This window comes from Rhinopithecus bieti, unplaced genomic scaffold (genome assembly GCF_001698545.2).
Source record: "Rhinopithecus bieti isolate Rb0 unplaced genomic scaffold, ASM169854v2 scaffold_22, whole genome shotgun sequence".
Lineage (NCBI taxonomy): Eukaryota > Metazoa > Chordata > Mammalia > Primates > Cercopithecidae > Rhinopithecus > Rhinopithecus bieti.
This window is the reverse complement of record NW_016803136.1, coordinates 1,619,687-1,638,523: the sequence shown is the minus strand read 5'-3', so window position 1 is coordinate 1,638,523 and position 18,837 is coordinate 1,619,687. Positions and strand designations below refer to the sequence as shown.

Genomic DNA, 18,837 nt, shown 5'->3' with positions numbered 1-18,837 from the left:
AGTACTGGGATTACAGGCTTGAGCCACCGCGCCCGGCCACAAAAAAAAATTTTTAAATTAGCCTGACTGGTGGTGGTATGCGTCTGTGGTCCTGAAACGGGAAGGGTCCCCTTGTTCCCCTCGCAGGGCGTGCAGTGGAGGTGTGGCTCGCTTCTTCAGTGCTCTGCTGCTCAAGCCTCTAGGGGAGCACATAGACGGGCAGGCTGTGGGGCTCCGACCCCAGGGCGGTGTCTAGGGTTGAATGATTACAGTTGAAGCCACAGTGGGGGTGTGTTCCGTGGTGCTATTTTAATTTGCTGTCTCTAGGCGGCTTGTGTTGACCAGCTCAGTTAGGCTCGCCACCTTGTCACAAGGATAGAGGATTTCCTGTATCCCGGCTTCTTGCCTTGGTGTACGGGAAGAATCAGATCATGCATCGGCTTGCAGAATGAGTGTAGGGTTTTACTGAGTAGAAGTAGCTCGCAGCAGGTTGGGGAGCCAGAAGGGAGATGGTTTTCCCCTGGAGTCCGGCCACTCAGCGACCCAACTCTTCTCCAACTGCTGTGGCCAAACGCTGTGTCGTTCTGCCACTGGTCGATGGCATGCTGGTGCCTGTCGGCTGCTCTTCTGCCGGCATACTCCTGACAATGTCCAGCTGCTTATGTGTCTGCCTGCTGGGGTCTTGGGTTTTTATAGGCCCAGGCTGGGGGCGTGGCAGACCAGGGTGGTCTTGGAAAATGCAGCATTCAGGCGCGAAGGCAGGAGTGCCTGTCCTCACCTAGGTCAGTGGGCACGGCCGGAGGGTGAAGCCCTAGCCAGGGACCCGCCTTTATGCAGCATTCCCTGCCGACCTACCATATCAGTCCCAGCTACTCAGGAGGCTGAGGCAGGAGGGTCACTGAGACCAGGAGTTCCAGGCTTCAGTGAGCTGTGATTGTGCCACTGCACTAGCCTGGTGACAGAGTGAGACCCTGCCTCAAAAAAAAAAAAAAAGGTAATTTATGTGTTCTGAATTTATTCAAGAAACTTCTGTGTTCATATTCCTTCCCATACCTTGTAGCGGTAAGCTTACTGGCCCCTCGCCTGCCTTGCCCATGTCTGTCAGCCCCTGTTGAACTGCATGCCACTTTTATCTGAATGTGTGATGAGACTGTTAGCTTGATGGAATCAGTCATCTGTTACTCTTGGCCGGGCACAGTGGCTCACACCTGTAATCCCAGCCCTTTGGGAGGCTGAGGCAAGAGGATTGCTTAAGCCCAGGAGTTCAAGACCAGCCTGGGCAACATAACAAGACCTCATCTATACAATAATGTATAAATGAGTCTTGTTGTCCTGCTTTCATAGTAAGAACTGGAACAAGATCCCTTGAGCAACTTCCTTCCATAGCTTTTAAGAGACTTACATGGGCTTAAAGCAGGAACGTATCAATCTCTTGCACCCGTTCTGTGACCTTGGATATTAAAAGAGTAAGTTTAAATTTGAAGGGTAGGCTGGGCACAGTGGCTCACTCATGTAATTCCAACACGTTAGGAGACCCAGGCGGGAGGATCGCCTGAGCCCAGGAGTTCAAGGCAGGCCTAGGCAACACAGCGAGGCCCTGTCTCTGTTCAAAACAAACCATTTTTTCATTTGAAGGGTGTACATCCTACTCTGAATCTTTAACGGGTTTATGCTTGAACGTGCTTGCAGTTTGGGATTAATTTTCCAAAAACGATCACACCTACAACAGCAGCTTCTACAGCTGATAAAATCCCTGCTTTGTAGTGTTATAATAAAGTATTCAGCTAAATAATGTAAGCTTTAGTGATTGCTGAGGGATTAAAGTCCGTTAGGTGTAATGATCCAGTGATAAATGGCTTAATAGTTCTTTTTTCAGAGCTAATCTCTTCAACTTTATGTATGTGCATCATAAATGTGACCACATGGGAAGTTCTTCAAGGAAAACAGGGAAAATAAAAACCGAAGCCAGAGAAAAAAGTTAAGGTTTGCTCTGACTGCGGAGGGAGATGAGCCTTCCTATTTCATGAAGCCAGTATATTGGTGATTATGGTGCTCTGCAATTTTCTAGAAAGCTGCTATTTTCTTTGTAAAAATATTTGTTGTTTTTATCTGATTGTAAAAGCAATATATGTTTACTTCGAAAAGTGCAGAGAAGCACAAAGAGGAAAAAAAATCTCATAACCTGTGATAGGCACTGTTAACATTTTTGCTTACATCCATCCAGCCAGACTTTTCCTCTGAAAATATGTTTTACAAAATTGGGATAAAGCTGCCCCTTCTGTTTTGTGACCTGCTTTTTTCCCTCGACAGTTGATTGTGCCCATTTTCTCACGTTATTAAATTTTCCGCTGGAACATGATGCTTTACGGCTGGCTTAGTGTTCCATGATAGAGAAAAAGCCGTACTTGATTTCACATCTCCTAATGTTGGCAAATTGTTCGGGATCATAACACTGCAATGAGCATCTTTCTATGTAAATATTTGTATATATCTGATTGCTTGCTTAGGGTAAATTCATAGAAGGGTAATTGCTGGGGCAGAAGGAATGTATTTTTTTAGGCCTTTGGTACTTGATGCCGAATTGTTCTCCAGGAAAGAACTAGTTAACATCCCTCCTGGCGGAGTATGGGAATGTTCATTTCTCCATATCCCAAGCAGTACTGGTTGTGATGATTACAGTTTTAATATTATATCGGTTTATTTGTGAGTAGAGAATCTGTTCACGTAGATTTTAAAAGTGCAAGAGTGTACAGTGTCGTCTGCCTCTCCTGTCCCCTGACCACGTGATTTTCTATTCCCATAAACTAGCACCGTTGAGTATATTTCCAGAGCGTACTCCAGACGTGTGCAAATACAGCCTTTCACTCCTGCACACACACCGTGTTTTTACATCCGTAACATTCTGCACATATTATTCAGCATCATGCCTTGTCCACTTAACAGTAATAGTTTAAAGATCATTCCATTTCAGTACATAAAGAGCGTCCTCAGGCCGGGCACGGTGGCTTGCACCCATAATCCTAGCACTTTGGGAGGCCGAGGCAGATGGATCACCTAAGGTCAGGAGTTCAAGACCAGCCTGGCCCACAGGGCGAAACCCTGTCTCTACTAAAAATACAAAAATTAGCTGGGCGTGGTGGGGCATGCGCCTATAATCCCAGCTACTCGGGAGGCTGAGAGAGGAGAATTGCTTGAACCCCAGTGTGGGGGGTGGGGTGGGGGAGGTGCGCGGAAGTTTTAGTGAGCCAAGAACACGCCACTTCACTCTAGCCTGGGCGAAAGAACAAAACTCTGTCTCAAAAAAAAAGAGTGTCCTCATTCTTTGTTATGGCTACATGGTGTTCCATTAAATGGGTGTATCAATTTATGTAACCAGTATCCTGTGGATCAATGCTTGTTTCCTCTCTTTTGCTATTTCAAACAATTCTGTGATGAGAAACTTTGCACAGGACCAGGCGCGGTGGCTCACACCTGTAATCCCAGCACTTTGGGAGGCCGAGACGGGTGGATCCCCTAAGGTCAGGAGTTCAAGACCAGCCTGGCCAACGTGGTGAAACCCCGTCTCTACTAAAAATACAAAAATAAACTGGGCATGGTGGCACGTGCCTGTAACCCTAGCTACTTGGGAGGCTGAGGCAGGAGAATCACTTGGAACGCAGGAGGCGGAGGCTGCAGCAAGCTGAGATCGCCCCACTGCACTTCAGCCTGGACAACAAAGAGAGACTCTGCCTCAGAAAAAGAAAAAAACCCTTGCATGAATGTCATTTTTCGTATATAACTGTATGATAAATGATTGTATCTGTAGGATTAATTCCTAGAAGGGGAATTGCTGGGTCAATGGATATTTTATATGTATGTAAGATATATATACATGTAGAATTTTGACATATATTGCTAAATTACCCTCGGTAATTATGAAACCAGTGTACACCCCCACTAACTGCATAATGAGAATGTCCATTATCCCACTCCTTGACCAACTCTGTGCCATCAATTTTATTTTGCTTTGCCTGATAGGTAAAAAATGGCCTTTCTGTACAGTTTTAATTTGCATTTTATTGATTGTATGAGGCTGAGCATTTTTTTTCACATATTTAAAAGCCATTTTTATTTCCTGTGAGAACTGTCCATACCGGTGCCCATTTTCCTGTTGATTTATTGGTTGTCATCTTAGTGATCTGTAGGAAATCTTGACAAAGTAAAGAAATTAGCTCTTTGCCTATAATATGAATTGCAGATATTTTTTCCAGTTCAGTGTTTGCCTTTTGCTTGTATTTGTTTTTGGTGTGAAGATATTGTTTATTTTCAGGTGGTCAAGTTTATTAACCTTTTATGGCCTCTGGGTTTTGTGTCATAGAGATTCTTCCAGCATTACTTTGCATGCTTTCTACAGTTCTTCCAGTGCTCCTGTTGCTTTGTTTTTACGTTAAGAATTTGATATATGGCCGGGCGCGGTGGCTCAAGCCTGTAATCCCAGCACTTTGGGAGGCCGAGACGGGCGGATCACGAGGTCAGGAGATCGAGACCATCCTGGCTAACACGGTGAAACCCCGTCTCTACTAAAAACTACAAAAAACTAGCCGGGCGACGTGGCGGCGCCTGTAGTCCCAGCTACCCGGGAGGCTGAGACAGGAGAATGGCGTGAACCCGGGAGGCGGAGCTTGCAGTGAGCTGAGATCCGGCCACAGCACTCCAGCCTGGGTGACAGAGCGAGACTCCGTCTAGAATTTGATATATTTGGAATTTATCCAATGAAAGATTTATCACTTTATTTTGCTCATTGTCTACCTTCTTATCCATATATATGTATTTATTTTATTATGATTTTTTTTTTTTTTTTTTGAGACAGAGGCTGGAGTGCAGTGGTATGATCTCAGCTCCCCACAACCTCTGCCTCCTGAATCCAAGCAATTCTTCTGCCTCACCCACCCAAGTAACTGGGATTACAGGCGTGCGCCACCACGCCCGGCTAATTTTTGTATTTTTCTTAGTAGAGATGGGTTTTTGTCATGTTGGTCAGGCTGGTCCCGAACTCCTGGCCTCAAGTGATCCACCTGCCTCAACCTCCCAAAGTGCTGAGATTGCAGGCCTGAGCCACCGCATCAGGTCTTATCCCAGTACTTTTATTGAATACTCACCATCTTTCCTACCTTTACTTGAGAACCATATTTATAGTTATTATTAATCCTTGCCAATTTGATGATAGAAAAAAGTACTCTTTTTTGTTTGTTTGTTTGTCTGTTTGTGACCGTCTAGCTCTGTCATTCAGGCACTATCTCAGCTCACTGCAACCTCCACCTCCCAGGTTCAAGCCATTCTCATGCCTCTGCCTCCCAAGTAGCCGGGATTGCAGGCAGACATTACCATGCCCTGCTATTTTTTTATATTTTTAGTAGAGACAGGATTTTGCCATGTTGGTCAGGCTGGTCTCGAGCTCCTGGCCTCAAGTGATCCACCTGCCTCAGCCTGGAATTATAGATGTGAGCCCCGACGCCCAGCCTAGTATCCCTTTTTTTGCATTCATTTTCATCTATTTGGCTATCCATATGTGAATTAATCATTTGTTTTCTGTAACTATTTATGTTTCTCCTTGTGTGAATTTCTATGTGTGCTACCCACCCTTTGTTATAGTCAGGAAATGGGATATTATGCTTGCAGGTATTTCCCTCAGTTTCTTTCACCTTCAGTGTTGTTTGTGGTTGAAGCTGTATCTGACAAAGTGCTTTTAATACTGATGTCCTCACTTGCTCTTCACAGCTTTGCTCTCAGGTAGTTAAAACGTAAGCTGAAGCACAAAAAGGTTCAGTAACTTTCCCAGTTTCACACAGTCTTTGGTACTAGAGCCCGTAATATCTGAAAAATGTACTTTAGAGATGCTAGTTTCCATTTATACCTTTAACCAGTTCATTGTTTTGCAGGGAGTGTCACATTCAAGGCCTAACACTGAGGACATGTCGCTGTGCTATGCTAACCGCTCGGCAGCCCTCTTCCACCTGGATCAGTACGAGGTGAGTATCCGGATACCTGGTGTGCACGGAGAGGATCCGGAGGGCCTTCACTGGAGGACTAGACCTTCATCTCTGCTTCTTCCATGGAGCACTCAAATCAGGTCATGCTGCTGTTGGTTGAATTGGAAGCACATTAGCATCTACCTAAAGTTGGGTTGGGCGCTCACACCTGTAATTTCAGCACTTTGGGAGGTCAAGGCGGGCAGATCACCTGAGGTCAAGAATTCAAGACCAGCCTGGCCAAACACGGTGAAATCCCATCTCTACTAGAAATAACAGGGATAAAAATTAGCCGAGTGTAGTGTAGTGTACTCCCAGCTACTAAGGAGGCTGAGGCAGGAGAATCACTCAGGAGGTGGAGGTTACAGTGAGCCAAGATCACGCCACTGCACTCCAGCCTGGGTGACAGAGTGAGACTCTATCTCAAAAAAATGTACAAGGCCAGACACGGTAGCTCACACCTGCAATCCCAGCACTTTGGGAGGCCAAGGCAGGCGGATCACGAGGTCTGGAGTTCGAGACCATCCTGGCTAACATGGTGAAACCCCATCTCTACTAAAAATACAAAAATGAACTGGGCGTGGTGGCAGGCACCTATAGTCCCAGCTACTCGGGAGGCTGAGGGAGGAGTATTGTTTGAACCTGGGAGGCGGAGGTTGTAGTGAGCCCAGATTGCACCACTGCACTGCAGCCTGGGCGACAGAGCGAGACTCCGTCTCAAAAAATATATATACATAAGGCTGGGCGCAGTGGCTCAAGCCTGTAATCCCAGCACTTTGGGAGGCCGAGACGGGTGGATCACAAGGTCAGGAGATCGAGACCATCCTGGCTAACACGGTGAAACCTCATCTCGCCGGGCGTGGTGGCTCAAGCCTGTAATCCCAGCACTTTGGGAGGCCAAGACGGGCGGATCACAAGGTCAGGAGATCGAGACCATCCTGGCTAACACGGTGAAACCCCGTCTCTACTAAAAAAAAATACAGAAAAAAAAAAAGAGAAGTCTAAGGACAAGCTCTAAAATGCCATTTTGATACATCTGTTTCAGAATTCTACAAAAATTCAAATTATACCCTAGAGTTGAGAACTATTGGAATAGTAAGAGGTCCACATTTAACTGCCCTTCAGACTAAAAGAGAAAAGCAGGAATCTAACTCTAGACCCTAAGCAACAAAGACCTGGACTACTGAGGCCAATGATTAGGAAGAAGAACATTTAATGTATTTCCAATACATTTAACCCTTTATAACTTTTCTTGTTTGTTGTTTTTTGTTTTTTTTTTTTGAGACGGAGTCTCGCTCTGTCACCCAGGCTGGAGTGCAGTGGCTGGATCTCATCTCACTGCAAGCTCTGCCTCCCGGGTTTACACCATTCTCCTGCCTCAGCCTCCCAAGTAGGTGGGACTACAGGCGCCCGCCACCACGCCTGGCTAGTTTTTTATATATTTTAGTAGAGACGGGGTTTCACCGTGTTAGCCAGGATGGTCTCGATCTCCTGACCTCGTGATCTGCCCATCTCGGCCTCCCAGAGTGCTGGGATTACAGGCTTGAGCCACCGCGCTCGGCCACCCTTTATAACTTTTCTATACTGATTGTTTCTATTTTCCTTTTTCTTTTTTTTTTTTTTTTTTTTTTGAGACAGGGTCTCTGTCACCCAGGTTGGAGTGCAGTGACTCGATCATAGATAACTGTAATCTCGAACTCCTGGGCTCAAGCAATCTTCCTGCTTTAGTCTCCTGAGTAGCTAGGACTATAGGCCTGTGCCGCCAGGCCTGGCTAATTTTTCAATTTTTTGTAGAGCCCAGGGTCTCATCTATGTTGTCCAGGTTGGTCTCGAACTCCTGGACTCAAGTGATCCTCCCACCTCAGTCTCCCATAATGCTGGGATTACAGGCGTGAGCCACCATGCCCAAATGTTTTTCTTCTTATAATAATGATTATCATTTATTGAGCATGCACTGTGTTCCAGGTGCTCTTTTTGGCATGTGAGATACATTATTTCCTTTTATCCTTAAAACAACACTGGGAGATATTATCCCTGTTTTTTAGATAAAATTAAGACACTGAGAAATTAAGTCGATTGCACAAGGTCATGTGGCTAGTAAGAGGCAGAGTGTGTTTGTTTCTTTGTTTGTGAGTGAGACAGAGTCTCGCTGTCACCCAGGCTGGAGTGCAGTGGTGTGATCTCGGCTCGCTGCAACCTCGGCCTCCCGGGTTTAAGCGATTCTCCTGCCTCAGCCTCCTGAGTAGCTGGGACTACAGGTGCATGCTACCACGCCTGGCTCATTTTTTGTATTTTTAGTAGAGACGGGGTTTCATTGTGTTGGCCAAGATGGTCTTGATCACCTGACGTTGTGATCTGCCCACCTCGGCCTCCTAAAGTGCTGGGATTACAGGCGTGAGCCACCATGCCCGGCTGGCAGAGTGTATTTGAATGCTGTCTGCTTGGACTCAAAGCCTGCCTCTTTTTTTTTTTTTCCAAAGCCTGCCTCTTAGTCACCATACTATAATTCTTCTACCCAGAAGACTTTTTTTCCTTGAAAAATAGAAATATTTAATCCAAGAACATTAAGCATACCAATATCCTCAACAAGTATTGCTAATCACTGAAAGGATCACACAGAACTATATGATCTAAATAATCATGTGGTTGTAATTGTTCCATTTTTAATAATCCTTAACTTTCCTATAGATTTTTGGAAATACTTTCAGTAAACATTGAAGACTAGGGACCAAGGGTCATTGTGGGATTTTCTTTCTGTTTTCAGACATGTCTTAAAGACATTATCAGAGCACAGACGCATGGCTATCCAGAAAGACTGCAGCCCAAGATCATGTTACGTAAAGCAGAATGTCTGGTGGCCCTGGGGAGACTACAGGAGGCAAGCCAGACCATCGGTGATCTTGAAAGGAACTTCACACCCACACCAACCCTAGCAGATGTTCCCCCTCAGACTCTGCAGAGAAACCTCCATCATCTGAAAATGAAGGTACAGGAAAAGGAGAATCTCACAGAAACCTTCCCAGCAACTCTGGCAAAAACCCTTGAGGATGTGGCGCTCGGGGGAGAGAATGAACAACTTTCCAATGCTTCATCATCCGTCGGCTTGTGCATAGATCCTTTAAAAGGTCGCTATCTCGTTGCCACGAAAGATATTCTCCCAGGAGAGCTCCTGGTGAAGGAGGATGCTTTTGTGAGTGTTCTCAACCCAGGAGAACTGCCACCACCGCATCACGGCCTAGACAGCCAATGGGACACCAGAGTCACCAATGGGGACCTCTATTGTCACCGATGTTTGAAGCACACTTTGGCCACAGTTCCGTGTGACGGATGCAGTTATGCCAAGTATTGCAGCCAGGAGTGTTTGCAGCAGGCCTGGGAGCTCTACCACAGGACAGAATGTCCTCTGGGGGCGCTGCTGCTCACACTGGGTGTCTTTTGCCACATTGCCCTGAGGTTGACTCTTGTGGTGGGATTTGAGGATGTTCGCAAAATCGTAAAGAAGCTTTGTGTCAAGATTAGTAACAAGGACATCTGTTTACCAGAAAGCAACAATCAGGTCAAGACACTTAATTGTGGCCGAGGAGAGAGTGAGAAAAATGGCAACAGGGTTGAAACCCCGATTCCTGGATGCGATGCTAATGGGAAGTATGATAGTAATTATAATGCTGTCTTCAACCTTTTGCCCCATACTGAAAACCATAGCCCAGAGCACAAATTCCTCTGTGCTCTCTGTGCTTCTGTACTGTGCAGGCAGCTAGAAGCAGCCAGTTCACAGGCCATCCCAACAGGTGTGAACTCCTCTCAGCTTACAGCAGCAGTGACACCTGAGTTGTGTCCCGATGTGACTATCTGGGGAGTGGCAATGCTGAGACACATGTTACAGCTGCAGTGTAATGCTCAGGCGATAACCACCATACAACACACAGGTAAGAGGGACACTGACGCTCAGGTGATGACCACCGTACAACACACAGGTAAGTGGGCAGATCGCAAGGTCCAGAGATCAAGACCATCCTGGCCAACGTGGTGAAACCCTGTCTCTACTAAAAATAAAATTTAAAAAAATTAGCTGGGCGTGGTGGTGCACACCTGTAGTCCCAGCTACTCGGGAGGGTGAGACAGGAGAATCACCTGAACCCGGGAGGTGGAGGTTGCAGTGAGCCGAGATTGCACCACTGCACTCCAGCCTGGCAACAGAGTGAGACTCCATCTCAAAAAAAAAAAAAAAAAAAAAAAAAAAATTTGATCCCGTTCTGCCCCAGTGTCTCCTATGTAAAATGGGTAGTTGTATACTAGCTAACTTTACAGAGTTGTGTAAAGCTATGTTTGTAAAATTCTTTTAGGCCGGGACGCGGTGGTCAGCCTGTATCCCAGCACTTTGGAGGCCGAGACGGGGATATGAGGTTGGAGAGATCGAGCGAGCCATCCTGGCTAACACGGTGAACCACCATCTCTACTAAAAAAAAATACAAAAAACTACTGGGCCGTGGTGACGGGCGCCTACGTAGTCCAGCTACTCCGGGAGGCTGAGGCAGGAGAATAGCGGGAACCCTGGGCGGGAGGTGGAGCTTGGCGTGAGCTGAGATCCGGCCACTGCAGTCAGCTGGGGGGGTGACAGAGCCAGACTCTGTCTCAAAAAAATAAATAAATAAATAATAAATAAATAAATAAATAAATAAAATAATTCTTTAAAAGTTTCATATTGCTGACAAAAATTTTTTTTTTTTTTTTTTTTTTTTTTTTTTTTGAGACAGAGCTCTTGCTCTCTCCAGACGTGTGTGCAGGGGTGCAATCTTGGCTTACTGGCAACCTCCACCTCCCAGGTTCAAATGATTTCATGCTCAGCTCCCAAAGTACTGAAGAACCACGCCTAACCACACCCTGGCAAATTTTTTCGTGTTGTTAGTTGAACGGGGCTTTTTGCCATGTTGGTGAGGTGGGGACTTGACTCCTGGCTTCAGATGGATCCAACTGTTTATTGGCCTCAACAAGTGCTGAGATTATAGGCATGAGCCACCTCTCCCGGCTTTTAAATGTTTTTAATAGAGATAGTGCTTGCTAATGTGGCCCAGACTGGTCCTTCGAACTCTGGGCTCAAGCAGTCCTCCGTCTCAGCCTCCCAAGTGCTGGGATTACAGGTGTGAGCCATTGCACTCAACTGAAATTTTTTGGTTATGAAGGAAACTGTCTTAACAGTAATAGCAAGTTTGTTATAAGGTAAACATACGACAAAGGCCTGACACAGTGGCTACGCCTGAATCCCAGCACTTTGGGGGCCGAGGTGGGCCACATAACTTATCTTGAGCTCAGAGTTCGAGACTAGCCTGGGCAACGATGACAGAATACAAAATTAGACCAGGTACAGTGGTGTGCGCCTTGTAATCAGCTACTTGGGAGGTGGAGGAAGGAGAATGGCCGTGACCGGGAGGCGGAGCTTGCAGTGGCTGAGATCCGGCCACTGCACTCCAGCTGGGCGACAGAGCGAGATCCTCTCAAGAAACAAAAAAAAAAAAAAAAAAAAAAAAAAAGTAAAGATAGATGGGGGCCGGGCGTGGTGGCTCAAGCCTGTAATCCCAGCACCTTGGGAGGCTGAGGCGAGCGGATCACGAGGTCAGGAGATCCAGACCATCCTGGCTAACACCGTGAAACCCCGTCTCTACTAAAAAATATGAAAAATTAGCCAGGCGCGGTGGCGGGCGCCTGTAGTCCCAGTTACTGGGGAGGCTGAGGCAGGAGAATGGCGTGAACCTGGGAGGCGGGGCTTGTAGTGAGCTGAGATCACACCACCGCACTCCAACCTGGGAGACAGAGCCAGACTCCTTCTCAAAAAAAAAAAAAGATAGATGGGAAGCTTGGATGTGCCGAGAATCATGATCCAGCTTGACATCTCCACTGTGACTGTACTGACAACAGATACAGCTATTATTAGAAAAGCGGCATTTGCAGTCTTTCTATTTTATGATCTTCATTTTAGCAGAAAATGTTTTTTGACTCAATCCATTCATTATACTTAATTTTTTCGATTAACTCTCTTGAGAGGGAGGAAGCCAGGTGTTAGCTAAACCGAGTTTTTATAGACAGATGAATATTAAACGTGGCTTCACTGAACTCTACATGCTTAACTCATTTGATCTGCTCACATTAGGTCATCTAGAATTTGTCAGCCTATTTTAATGTGCATGTTTATGTTTAATTCAGGAGGCAAGTTATATGGAATATAGGTATCTCAGCAGACATGTTTTGGCCAAGATTCTCTTCCCCATCCTGAAGCACATGGAATGTGTAAAAATAGGACTGGCCTGGTCCCATGAAACTACTGAATCACATTTCAAGTTGGCCTGTATTCTCCTCTGCCCTCTCTTGCTTCTTTGAGCCATTGCTACCATCTAAAATACAGCTGTTGAGTGTTCTTCCAGAATTATGTTATCCTTTGGGTACACTCACTTGCATTTTTTAATATACTTATTTTGTTCTGTTTTTCTGAACATAAAAATATATGGGGCTTCCCGATTAAATGGCAGAAAGTTACCAACTCTTGATTCCATGTCTTGCCTTTAAAATACTTAATAGGGCCGGGTGCGGTGGCTCATACCTATTATCCCAGCACTTTGGGAGGCCGAGGCGGGCAGATCATGAGGTCAAGAGATAGAGACCATCCTGGCCAACATGGTGAAACGCCATCTCTACTAAAAATAAAAAAATTAGCTGGGCATGGTGGCACGCACCTGTAGTCCCAGCAACTCGGGAGGCTGAGGCAGGAGAATGGTGTGAACCCGGGAGGCGGAGCTTGCAGTGAGCTGAGATCGTGCCACTGCACTCCAGCCTGGGCGACAAAGCAAGACTCCGTCTCAAATAAAAAAGAATACCTGAAGCCAGCCGCAGCGGCTCACGCCTTTAATCCCAGCACTTTGGGTGGCTGAGGTGGGCAGATTGCTTGAGCCGAGGAATTTGAGACCATACTAGGCCACGTATCAAGATCCCATCTCAAAAAAAAAAAAAGCCAGGCATGGTGGCGTGTGCCTGTGGTCCCAGCTACTTGGGAAGCTGAGGCGGGAGGATCGCTTGAGCCTAGGAGTTGGAGGCTTCCTTGAGACATGAGTTGCACCGCTGTACTTAGGGCCTGGGCAACAGAGACAGACCCTGTCTCAAAAAAAAAGGAAAATACATGTTTATTCTGTGGCTAATAAAAACTGGGTAGAGGCCAGGCGCGGTGGCTCATGCCTGTAATCCCAGCACTTTGGGAGGCCGAGACGGGCGGATCACGAGGTCAGGAGATCGAGACCATCCTGGCTAACGCGGTGAAACCCCGTCTCTACTAAAAAATACAAGGAAAAAAAAACTAGCCGGGCGTGGTGGCGGGCGCCTGTACTCCCAGCTACTCAGGAGGCTGAGGCAGGAGAATGGCATAAACCCGGGAGGCGGAGCTTGCAGTGAGCTGAGATCGCGCCACTGCACTCCTGCCTGGGTGACAGTGAGACTCTGTCTCAGGGAAAAAAAAAAAACTGGATAGATACGTATTATAATACTGGCTACTTGGGGTCATGGAAAGTGGTTTGGAAACATTGGCTTTATGAGGTACTAATGTTTTATGTGTAATTTATTGTTTATGTAATGTTTTTAAAATATGTATGTATAGAGAAGAAACAGTAGAAGCAAAAATACCAAAATCTGAACAGTGATTAATTCTGAAAGTGGAAATACAGGTGATTGCTACTCTCTTATTTGAACTTTTCTGATTTTTTAACATTAAAAATACTTACACAGTGGTCCTATTATACGATTAAATTTTAAAATGATTGTATACCTTTCCCATAGTTCTAGCAGAAAACATTTAAAAAAAAATAAAACAGCTCACAGGCCAGGCACAGTCATGCCTGTAATCCCAGCACTTTGGAAGGCCAAGGCTGGTGGATCACCTGAGGTGAGGAGTTTGAGAACATCCTGGGCAACATGGTGAAACCCCGTCTCTACTAAAAGTACAAAAATTAGCCAGGCATGGTGGCATGCACCTGTAGTCCCAGCTACTTGGGAGGCTGAGACAGGAGAATTACTTGAACCCGGAAAGCGGAGGTTGCAGTGAGTCGCGATCACGCCACTGCAATCCTGCCTGGGCGTCAGAGCAAGACTCCGTCTCAAAAAAAAAAAAAAAAAAAACCAGGCCGGCACTGTGGCTCACACCTGTAATCCCAATAGTTTAGGAATTGAGGAAGGAGGATCACTTGAAGCTACAAGTTTGAGATCAGTCTGGGAAAGAGAGTGAGAACCCCATCTCTACAAAACGTAAAGTAAAAAGGCCAGTCATGGTGGCATGAACCCGTCGTCCCAGCTACTCAGGAGGTTGGCCTGGGAGGATGGCTTGAGCCCGCGTTCAGGGCTGCAGTGAGCTGTGACCGTGCCACTGGACCCCAGCCTGGGCGTCAGAGCAAGATCCCCTCTTGGGATTAAATTAAAAAAAAAAAAAAAAAAAACCCGGGCGCGGTGGCTCAAGCCTGTAATCCCAGCACTTTGGGAGGCCGAGACGGGCGGATCACGAGGTCAGATCGAGACCATCCTGGCTAACACGGTGAAACCCCATCTCTACTAAAAAATATGAAAAACTAGCCGGGCGAGGTGGTGGGCGCCTATAGTCCCAGCTACTCGGGAGGCTGAGGCAGGAGAATGGCGTAAACCCGGGAGGCGGAGCTTGCAGTGAGCCGAGATCCGGCCACTGCACTCCAGCCTGGGCGACAGAGCGAGACCCCGTCTCGGGAAAAAAAAAAAAAAAAAAAAACCAGGCATGGGGGCTCACTCCTGTAATCTCACCATTTTGGAAGGCCAAGGTGGGAGAATTGCCTGAGTCCAGGAGTTCGAGACCAGCCTGGGCAACACGTTGAGACCCTGTTTGTTAAAAAATAATAATAATTTTTAAAAAGGAAAAAAAAAATTGCCTAAATTGTCCCAGAAAGAGGAAAGCACTTTAAAAAACCGGTAATTATAGAAGAGTCAAGTTAGCAAAATATTTCCATAAAAATAAGCCAGATCCATTTGTTTCCATGTGAATTCTTTAAAACTTTTAAGGAACATATTGAACCACAATTCAAAAAAAGAAAAGAAACATCTCTCAAGAACGGATCAAAGCCGAGCACAGTGGCTCACGGCTGCAATCCCAGCACTTTGGGAGACTGAGGTGGGAGAATCGCTTGAGCCCAGGAGTTGGAGACCAGTCTTGGAAACACAGCAAGAGCCCATCTCTACAAAAAAAGTTTAAAAATTAGCTGGGCACGGTGGCACACGCCTGTGGTCTCAGCCACTCAGGAAGCCAAGGTGGGAAGATCTGTAGAGTCAGGAAGTCAAGGCTGCAGTAAGCTATGATGGTGCCATTGCACTCTATCTTGGTTGACAGAGTGAGACCCTGTCTCAACAGGCCAGGCACGGTGGCTCACACCTGTAATCCCAACACTTTGGGAGGCTGAGGCGGGCGGATCACCTGAGGTCAGGAGTTTGAGACCAGCCTGGCCAACATGGTGAAACCCCATCTCTACTAAAAATACAAAAATTAGCCGGGCGTGATGGCAGGTGCCTGTAATCCCACCTACTCGGGAGGCTGAGGCAGGAGAATTGCTTGAACCTGGAAGGTGGAGGTTGCAGTGAGCTGAGCTTGCACCATTGCTCGCCAGTCAGGGCGACAGAGCAAGTCTCTCTCTCTGTATGGATAGAGAGGAGGCTGAGGCGGGAGGAACACTTGAGCCCTGGAGTTTGAGACCAGCCTGGAGAACACAGCAAGACCCCACCACTGGGAACAACAACAGAAGAACAGCTTGTTGGCCGGGCGCGGTGGCTCACTCCTGTAATCCCAGCATTTTGGGAGGCCGAGGCGCGGATCACAAGATCAGGAGATGGAGACCATCCTGGCTAACACAGTGAAACCCTGTCTCTACTAAAAATACACAAAATTAGCCAGGCGAGGTGGAGGGCACCTGTAGTCCCAGCTACTCAGGAGGCCAAGGCAGGAGAATCGCTTGAATCCGGGAGGCGGAGGTTGCAGTGAGCCGAGATCACACCACTGCACTCCAGCCTGGGCAACAAGAGCGAAACTTCATCTCAAAAAAAAAAAAAAACAACACCACACTGAGAGGCAGAAGACCTAATCTGCTGAACTTCTGTGTATCTCAGTGTCATCATGGACATGATGAGATTGGATAAGCCTTAGAGCCTCTGGGGAAGGCTGTTTGCAAACATGACCACAATTTCTCCCATCCCTGTAAGTTGCCTCTTTGCAGCTTGACATTGCTGCTTCTCTTGTTAAAAAGTGGAGTTTTTTTTTTTCCCCTTCCCTTGAATCTGGGCTAGCTCTGTAAGTTGCTTTGACCAATAGACAGAAGTGACATTATGTAACTTTGGAGTCTAAGCCTTAATTGCCTCCACTGTCACCGTCTTGGAATGATACTGTAGCCCTGTGAACAAGCCTGGGCTGGCTGCCTTGAGGATAAAAGACCACCTGCCACAGGAATGCAGGCATGTGAGTAAGCCCCAGGCAAAACTAGCAGGAAAAAAAAAATATTCAACTGAGCTGAGCCAAAACTGCTGCGGTACAGAATTGTGAACAAATGAAATTGTCATTGTTTTAACAACCTCCCCCCGAAAAAACCTCATAAACAAAAATTAAGATGTAAATGGACAAAATGAGGGAACATCTCTAGCAACTATACAGTTCTTAAAATCAACGTTTAGAAATATGCATAGCGGCCAGGCACAGTGGCTCACACCTGTAATCCCAGCACTTTGAAAGGCTGAGGCGGGAGGATTACTTGAGCCCAGGAGTTAGAGACCACCCTGGGCAACATGGCTAAACTGTGTCTACAAAAATTAGCTGAGCGTGGTGGTGCGCGCTTGTGGTCGCAGCTACTCAGGAGTCTGAGGTGGGAGGACAACTTGGGCCCAGGAGGTCAAGGCCGCAGTGAGCTGAGGTCAGCCCATTGCACGACAGCCTGGGCAACGGAGTGAGACCCTGTCTAAGAAAAGCAAGATAAAAATAAAAACGTGCATAATAATGAAAATGTAAAACCGGTTGTGGTCCTGTTTGCCCAATCATGTAAATTTCCCCCCAAAAAAGCACTGAATCGTACCTGTAAGTGAATTTTATGGTAGACGGATTCTATCTCAGTACAGCTGGTTTTTTTTTTTTTTTTTTTTTTTTTTTTTTTGAGACGGAGTCTCGCTCTGTCACCCGGGCTGGAGTGCAGTGGCCGGATCTCAGCTCACTGCAAGCTCCGCCTCCCGGGTTTTACGCCATTCTCCTGCCTCAGCCTCCCAAGTAACTGGGACTACAGGCGCCCGCCACCTCGCCCGGCTAGTTTTTTGTATTTTTTAGTAGAGACGGGGTTTCACCATGTTAGCCAGGATGGTCTCGATCTCCTGACCTCGCGATCCGCCCGTCTCAGCCTTCCAAAGTGCTGGGATTGCAGGCTTGAGCCACTGCGCCCGGCCTCAGTACAGCTGTTAAAAGCACAAATGCGTAAGCACTGTATTGATAATGATATACAAAATCAGTCATGATCGATGTTGTTTATCGATAATGATAAATAAAATAGTGATACATGAAAATGGTCACTCTCTAACCTCTCTCTAGTAATTAAAACCAGATACTCTTGTGGGCCTATCACAGCAGCAAGTTGTTTTCTTAGTTTTGTTTTTGTTTTTTGAGACAGGGTCTCTGTTGCCCAGGCTGGAGTGCAGTGGCACGATCTCAGCTCACTGAAGCCTCGACCTCCAGGTTTCAAGTGGTCCTCCCTCCTCAGGCACCCAGGTAGCTGGGCTCAGGTGTGCACCACCACACCGGGCTAACTTTTTTATTTTTTGTAGAGACAGGGTTTTGCCACATTGCCCAGGCTGGTCTCAAACTCCTGAGCTCAAGTGATCCTCCTGCCTCGGCCTCCCAAAGTGCTGGGATCACAGGGGTGAGCCACCGTGCCAGACCTGTATTTTTAATTCTAAAATGCATTTTAGGTTAGGATTTAAAGACAACATGTTATATCTGCGTGATGGCATTACAGGTGACTGTCATTTTCTCTGTAATGTTCAATTTTTAAAATTTTTCTCTGACTACCACGTATTCCTTTTGTAATTTCAATTAGTGGCTTTTTTTTCTTTTTCTTTTTGACAGGGTCTCACTCTGTCACTTAGGCTGGAGTGCAGTGGGGCTATCATAGCTCACTGTAACCTTGAGGTCCTGGGCTCAAGCGATCCTCCCACCTCAGCCTCCCAAAGTACTGGGATTACAGGCGTGAGCCACTGCACCCGGCCTTCTGTGACCCTTTTTAAGGCACTTGATACATCTTGCAAAATTGCCCTCCAGGAAAGTTCCACTGTTACGCGCCCACCAGCAAGGTTCACTTTCATTTTCAAATTTCATCTCATTTTGTTTTAGTCTGCTCATATTTCTAACCTTATTATATCCCTTTTTATTATTTCTTCGGGGTTCTGATGCCTCCCAATTTAGTGTTCTCGTTGAATTTCATTAGCATCTGTTTCATGAGCAGTGCAGGCGAAGGATTAAAGTGTTAACTAGGATAGACTTTGACAAAAACCTATAAAAGTGTATGTTACTATCTTCGCATAAATCCTATTTAATCAGAGTTCCCCAGAAACCTCTCACCAGGGCTTCTCTCAAGGGACAGAACTGGCCAGTGATGATTTTCTAGACCATGACAGGTGGCTCTGTCTCAGTGGGAATGGTACCTTCGTGATCTATCTGGATTCCTGTCATAACACGTTTTACTGGGTTTCTGTGTCCTGCCACTTCCCATCCATTCACTGCCCATTGCTTTCACTCTTTAGCAATGAAGAAATCTATCTTTTTATTTATTTATTT

The 18,837-nt window shown here is 46.4% G+C and overlaps 1 protein-coding gene across 4 annotated transcripts in view; it reads left to right on the top strand.

Moving 5' to 3' along the window:
* Positions 1 to 18,837, top strand: part of SMYD4 (SET and MYND domain containing 4) — a 52,356-nt gene that overhangs the window by 16,028 nt on the left and 17,491 nt on the right. For all 4 annotated transcript variants that reach the window (XM_017866841.1, XM_017866855.1, XM_017866847.1 and 1 more), the window contains 2 exons: positions 5,898 to 5,987; positions 8,752 to 9,913. In XM_017866841.1, coding sequence (XP_017722330.1) covers positions 5,898 to 5,987; positions 8,752 to 9,913 — 1,252 coding nt within the window. The remainder of the gene's footprint in view (positions 1 to 5,897; positions 5,988 to 8,751; positions 9,914 to 18,837) is intronic.